This window comes from Geospiza fortis, unplaced genomic scaffold (genome assembly GCF_000277835.1).
Source record: "Geospiza fortis unplaced genomic scaffold, GeoFor_1.0 scaffold98, whole genome shotgun sequence".
Lineage (NCBI taxonomy): Eukaryota > Metazoa > Chordata > Aves > Passeriformes > Thraupidae > Geospiza > Geospiza fortis.
The window spans coordinates 9,790,923-9,798,418 of NW_005054306.1; the positions used below are offsets into that span (position 1 = coordinate 9,790,923).

The 7,496-nt window shown below is 36.7% G+C and overlaps 1 protein-coding gene across 1 annotated transcript in view; it reads left to right on the plus strand.

Annotated features, from left to right (window-relative positions):
* Positions 1-2,121: 2,121 nt before the first annotated feature.
* The window catches only part of NKAIN2 (sodium/potassium transporting ATPase interacting 2), a 284,013-nt gene continuing 278,638 nt past the window's right edge, over positions 2,122-7,496 (plus strand). The window contains exons 1-2 of the mRNA XM_005418461.2: positions 2,122-2,190; positions 2,678-2,815. Of these exons, the coding sequence (XP_005418518.2) occupies positions 2,122-2,190; positions 2,678-2,815 (207 nt within the window). The remainder of the gene's footprint in view (positions 2,191-2,677; positions 2,816-7,496) is intronic.

A 7,496-nucleotide genomic window follows, 5' to 3' on the forward strand; every position in this document is an offset into this window, starting at 1 on the left:
TCTAATAACAGCTCTGCCTGTGGCAAATGAGAGGTAGATACACGTGGACAGAAGTGCTGCAGACTTGTCTTTTTTCTTCTGTATTTATCCCGTGCCTTGTGTGCCCTGCTGTCTGGTATTTACTCGCCTCAAGTTCAACATGACCATAAAATCTGAGTGGTTGCTTGGTACTGAAGGAATTACTAGCAATGGGAAAAAACAAAGAGTACATTGGTGTATGAAAGAGAAAGATTCTCACAGAATAATCATTTATCCAATGCAGTCCCACAAGGAAGTTTTGGTGGAACTGCATCTTTCACCAAGACAAGCAAAACAAAACATGTTGATGCATGGTAGCACAGTTTCATTTTTGACTAGAAGTCGTTCCAGGAATATGAGGTTTTCTACTTTTTATACAATTAACTAGCATGCTGCAATTTTCCTCTATAATTGCCATACTTAACTGGATGATCTCCTGCTGTTTGAATGATTTGCATCTTCCCATGTATTGTTTTTTGCTTGCTGAATTTCTACTGTTACTAAACTAGAAGCAGTCTAGTGTACAGTCTATACTCTTTTTGCTACTGCTTTGCTCTTCTCGTTTACTCTTTGTTTATCTGATGAAAATAGGAGCTCTGTGCTCAGAGGGAACATTTTCCCTCTGTTACCTGTTCAACAGCACTTAGGTGTAACAGGTCTTTTGCTGATAGACCTAATAGACTTCACACTGACCTCCATAAGACTGCTTCATGCCACATGTTGGCCTTTTTTTAATATAAATTACTGTGTCTGTAGTCAAGGAAATATTTCTGAATGATAAACTTAGAAGCACAGGCAATCTGAGTTTTCATGAAGTCCCTAATACAGCTTGATCTTCCTTTTGTTTCTTCTTCATTCCATTGTCACCATTAGACATGTCTTGGGATTCTGGGAACTCTTCTGTGACTTTCCTCTGCTAGGGAGAGTTGTAGGATGGCACAAATAGTTCAGAAAGATTTTGGATCATGTAGGAACATAATTTCTTTCAATAAATATGTAAAATAAAATGGTAGTCAAAATACTAAGACTGGTTATAAAAAGGATGAATTGTGTGAAAGAAGTCTTTGTTGAAAAGAGAAATTCAAGTGTTTGACCTGAAACCTGAACACTCAAATTTGAAATTACATGGCTGGCAAACTTTCCCAGCATTATTTTGGCAGTCTCCATCTCAAAGTTCAACAAATGTCAGTATATGGCATATAATTAACAGCCTTTTTACATTTGCAACGCTGATGTCAATGTAGGCTGTCTTTAATGAAAAGTTTTCTTATTTAATTTCAAAAAGAAAGTGTTCATGTGATAGTGGACTGTGGCATGAAAATTTAAAAATTCTCCCATAGCTGTACCATACAAAAGCAGTAGTTAATTACTCATTTAGTACTTGATCTAGAAGGTGTTATTTTTTAAATGAACAGAGTGGTTGGCACATAAACCTAATTCAGTTCATACACAGAATAACATAAACTCAGTAAATAGTTACCTGTTATTTAATGGAACTTAATCAAGAAACAACCACTGGGTCTTTTTCTCTCCCTTCTTTCTCTTTCTTTCTCTTTCTCTTTCTCTTTCTCTTTCTCTTTCTCTTTCTCTTTCTCTTTCTCTTTCTTGTTTTGAGTGTATGGTGTCTACATTGCTGTTATTTTAATTATTAATAATAATAATTTAATTTTAAAATTTTTATTTTCATTATTCACATTTTTGTGAAATTCATCAATTCACCATTCCAGTTAGTGAATTTGTTGGAATGCTGTCAAAGAAACTCCCTGATCTTTCTGTCTATATTTACTTCACCATTACATTGCCTTCTAATATTAACATAAATATTATTTTTGTCAAAACATGTCATTCTACCTATGGGTTGGGCTACAGTACTGTATTTTTACATAATGTTAGAACACCATTTCAGGGACACCTGCTATTGGAATTGTGAGATTATTTCTACTGGTACTGTTAGGAAGGCATTTTTTTCTAATATCTGATCTGTCTGTTTGGAATGATATTAAACATCAGACTGGGATTGTTCCATAATTGATGTTTAATATTATTTTATATTATTTATCTAGAGTCTTGGGGAAGTTTATACTTCAGCTGATGTTTCTGACAATGGAAGAATGTAAACTGGAGTCATTATCAGTAGAACCAGGTCAAAAAGTTGCATGTATTTGGTTACAGGTAAAAGCCCAGTGACAGAATAGCTGGGGTAGAGAGAAGAGATAAAAATCAAAATGCAGTGAAATTGTGGAAGAGACAGGACCAGGCTAAAGGATGGTGTTGTAAATGGAAACAGTGTAGATGAGAAGCTGTCATAAACCTATCACGTTTTCAGCACTGATACCTTAAACATTGTAATAAAAACACAGATAAAAGCACTGATACCCTAAAACATTTGTATGTAAGATTGACTTGTGTTTCTCCTCCTGCAAACATACCATTCTAGGTGAACAGTTTTGTATCTTGGTAGAATATAACTCAGTAACCAGTGAGAAGTGCAGCTTTCATTGAAACTAGAATTTGAAGCATTTCAAAGTAATCTTATTTTACTGCTGACAAGTATTTTTGTAACTCAGAGCAATTGTCTTGGATATGGGAAGGGGAAATACCTTTATATATGTTTTCTGGTTTGTTCTAATCTATTTATGCTTTTGCTTTTTAATCATAGGTTTCTGTGCTCGAGAGGCAGATATTTGACTTCCTTGGTTATCAGTGGGCACCCATCCTCGCAAATTTTATACACATTATTATAGTCATTCTTGGCTTATTTGGAACCATCCAGTATAGACCTCGTTACATAACAGGAGTAAGTATTTCATTTCATTTGCTTACTTTGATGTGCATGTGGAAAAAAAATAAAAACTAAACAGAAAAACACTCCAAACTGCATAATTCTTAAAGCAAACAGAAATCTTATCTTGGTTTAATTTTCTTCTGTAGCATTTTGACATTTACTTACTGTGCTTTTGGGACACCTGCAATAATCAACTGGTAACAGTCTCCAAAATTTAAAAGTCAATATGGTCATTAAGTGCATGACAATATGAACTTTCAAGTGGAGTCAGCTTAAGGAATTACAATGTCTTCAGTATTAGGGGAATTTAGAGCTAGTCTAAATGTTAGCTGTAACTTTCCTAGATACACTGGACCTCCCCAACAGAGGCATGATTCATTATAGTTACTCATTATTGTTATTAACTTCTGTTGCTAGAGTGCTTATCTGTTATGTACATGACTCCTAGAATTTATAATCCAACCTGAAGTGAGGTATGATGTTATGGGAAGAAATAATGGACTGAGGGCTCCAGTATGAAAATAAGGATTTGGACCTTAATTAATATTTTTAATCCATTTCTTTTCTTATTCAGCTACCCCTTATACACAGACTTAGTATGTCTGTACTCTCTGGCACAATGCAGTATTAATTAAATCCTCTTTTCATACTCTGGGTTTTTGGGTTTTTTGCCATTTGTACTTCTACAAAGAGAAAATAATAGCAACTCTGAAAATCATCATTCAGAATACCTTTTGTTAGATTTTCATAACAATTTTTAATTACTGTCAAAATTGGCTATTAATTCATGCAAAGCTTGTATACATTTGAGAGACAGGAGTTGAAAAATTTGCCCATACACAACCATATTTTCATGTCAGATGAAAACAAGGGGATCTTAAAATGATAGAATGGCTTGCATTGGAAGGAAGCTTAAAGATCTCCTGGTTCCAGACTGGCAGGGGCACCTTTCAGTAGGCCAGATTGTTTTAAACCCCACTCTTGAGCCCTTCTGAGAATGGGGAATCCACAACTTCTCTGGACAACGTTTCTCTAGTGTCTCACCAGCCTCACAGTGAAGAGGATTTCCTAATATCTAATCTAAACCTATTCTCAGTTTGCTCTTTCATTTTAAAGCCTTTACCCCTTGTCTCTGTTAACTCCACTGAATCTGTACCCTCTTTTGCAAAGTCTCTCTCTTAACTGTTCCTTCATACACCAATAGTCACTCGGAATATAGAAAGATTTTGCTTTTACCCCTGCGCTACCATCCATATTACATTACTGTCATGCTGGGAGAAATACATTAACATTTGTGTCTGTGTTTCTGTCTCTGTGATCTCCTGTATGCAGAAAATTTGTATCCACATGTGCGATGCCTTTATGCATGCACACAATTTAATATAATCCAAAAAATTTACTATCAACATTGAAGAGTATGTAGAAAGCCTTAAATATCTAGTTTTCCTTCAAGTTACAAAACTGGCAGTCATTTGAACTGGAGTTTCCTTTCTTTTCTGGTACTTTGACCAGTACAAGAGACTTGAAAATAAAAATGCAAAATTCAAGCATCTGTTAAAGAAAAAGGGTTAAATGTTCCGTCCCAAGACTATCCTGTGGTATAAAACGAAGCATGGGCATAAATTGGATAACTGAGCTAAACAAACAATTATATTTAAATGGCCTGCTACTATGATAAATGCATTGTGAATGGGGAAGAACGCCAGCTTTATAAATTGAGTGCATTCACATGAGTTTCTGAATGCTGTGGTTGTGCAACACTGTTCTAAGTAATTTTCGCACACATCTTTCTTAGAGCTCACCCCAACTGTGGAGCCCATCTGGCTCATCAGAGTTTGCCTCTCTGCATCATCTCATTGATTTGGATAGAACCAATCTAAGATCCAACTGTCTTGTTTGGAGTTTATAAAAGACACCTGCATGTGCCAGTTATCACAGGCTGTTTGAATAAGAAGACAATGATAAAAAATTCATCCTTTATTTAGTTGAATCAACAGAGGAGCTCTGTGGCCCACTGTAAGAGAAAGACATGAACCTGTTAGAGCAGGTCCAGAGGAGGGCCATGAAAACAGTCAGTGGGGTAGAACACCTGTCCTCGGGAGGCAGGCTGAGAGAGTTGGAATTGTTCAGCCTGGAGAAGTGAAATCTCTGGGCAAACATTATTGTAGCCTTTCAGTATATAAAGGGGACTTATAAGAAAGAGAAGGTCTTTTCACCAGAGCCTGTAGTGACAGAAAAAAGAACAATAGGCCCAAGCTGAAAGAAGGCAGGGTTAGATTAAACATAAGGAAGAAAATATTTACAATGAGGCTGGGTAGACACTGGAACAGATCAGAGAATTTGTTTATGCCAGATCCTTGGAAGTGTTCAAGGCCATGTTGGATAGGACTTTGCAAAACCAAATCTAGAGAAAAATATCCATGCCAATGGCAGTGGACTAAAGGGTTTTTAAAGGTCCCTTCCAAGCTTGTACCTGGTCACATTAAGTCTGTGAGAAAAGGATAGATTATTAGTAGTACATTACTTAACATGTAATTGCTGCTATACATGGGGAAAAAAAAAACCAAAAAAAACCCAAACAAAAAACAAAACAAAACAAAACAAAAAAAAAAACAAAGAGGCAATTACCTTACAATTGCCTTATGTCTGTGCTTCTTGCAGCATCATCAGTCTGCCAAACCATTAGGCCCCAGAGAGTACAGTTGAACTAATCTATGTCTTTTTAAAGACTAGATATGGTCAATTGCTCAGCACACCTAGTGGGATCTACTTAATGTCTTATATGACAAGTAGCCCTGACTCTACCAATGCAGGTTTGGAATATTTCTGTTTTAAATTGAAATTTATTATCTTCCTTTCTTAAAAAAATGTTTAAAGTAGCACATGAAAATGTGCAGCAGTTCATCTCCCATATGTACATACCAGGATACTATCCAACAACTGTAATCATGCCATGGGAAATTGTAAAGCCTCTGAGCTACCTTTCTGAATTTTAAAGACAGTAAGACAGTCTCCATATGGTGAATGATTTGGCCAGGATTTTTGGGGAGAAAACATTTCAGATGACTGTTTTGCTAAATCTTGTTAAGAGAACCAATTTTCAGATAAAACAGTTATAATAAAAGGATTCTTATGCTTAACATTTTTAATGAGTTCTGGCATTAATAGGCCTTATTGACATAATCTGATTTGTCTTCTAGATAATGGTTTTATTTGTAATAAGAAAATGTATGTACTCACGCTCAGCAGAGAAATTGTTAAAAAATATATTTTCACAGAATCCCATAATGGGTAAGGTTAGAAGGGACCACAGTGGATCATCTGGTCCAACTTCCCTGCTCAAGCATGGTCATCCTAGAGCTCATGGCACAGGATTGCATCCAGATGATTTTTGAATATCTCCAATAAGGGAGACACTGCAACCTCTCTGAGCAACTTGTTCTACTGCTCATTCATCTGCTCAGTAAACAAGTTTTTCCTCTTATTTTACTTCTGCTTTCTTTAGAACGGTTAGGGGAAAAAAATATGTGTAAAACCATTTAACAAAAAGGATGATGAAATTAAATAGAATGGTCATTGTGCATACTTGTCAGCCTGCAAGACACAAAATTTTAAAGTCTGTGAAGTCAGACTTCTACCTGAATCTGCTCTCTGTAGAAGGTTTTCTTATGAAGTACTTTTCCATTCTGAGACAAACCATTCAGTGCTTCCACTTAATTGTATTTACTGTGTTGCAACTGAGATGTAGACATTTATTTATAGAAGGAGGCATAGAGACATTACTTCTCTGCTCTACACAACTTTTCAGAGCAAATGATAATTTGGGAACATAAGCAATAATTTTCTGCATAATCATTTTGAGCTAATGCCCAATAATATTATAAGTACAATTAAGTAAATGACCTTGAACATTTTAGTAGTAGCTCTGTCTGGTGGCTGTCACAGGAGGCTGTGAATAAAGATTCTGCTTCTGTTTCAAGCTGTGCCATTGAAAAGATGACTTGTTTGTTCAAGCTTGTTCAAGCACACATAATAATATTTTTCAGTTTCTTCCTTGATTCAGTAGTTTGTCATGGATAAAAATGAATGGGAAAATTTTTTCTGTTGTTCTTAGAATCATAGAACCATAGAATGTACTGAGTTGGAATGAGCTCATCAGGATCATTGAGTTCAATTTCTGGCCCTGCACAAGACACTCCAAGACTCACACCTTGTGCCTGAGAGCATTGTCCAAATGCTTCCTGAACTCAGGCTGGTGCTGTGACCACTTCCCTGGAGAGCCTGTTCCAGTGCTCAACCACCCTTTGGGTAAAAAACCTTCTTCTGATATCCAGCCTGAACTTCCCCTGTCTCAGCTGTGTGCCATTTCACTAAGGCCTGTCACAGGTCACCAGAGAGAAGAGATCAGTGCCTATCCTTCCACTTCCCCTTGTGAGGATGCTGAAAACCAAAATGGGGTCTCCCCTCAGGTTCCTCTTTTCTAGGCTGAATAAACCGAGTGACTTCAGCTCCTCTTTATAAGGGGCTCCAGACCCTTCCCCATCCTTCTGTCATTTCTTTGGATGTTCTTTAATAACTTAATGTCTCTTTTATATTGTGGTGCCCAAAACTGCACATAGAGTTCAAGGTGAGGCCTCCCCAGTGCAGAACAGAGCAGGACAATCCCCTCCCTTGCCTGGCTGGCCATGCTGTG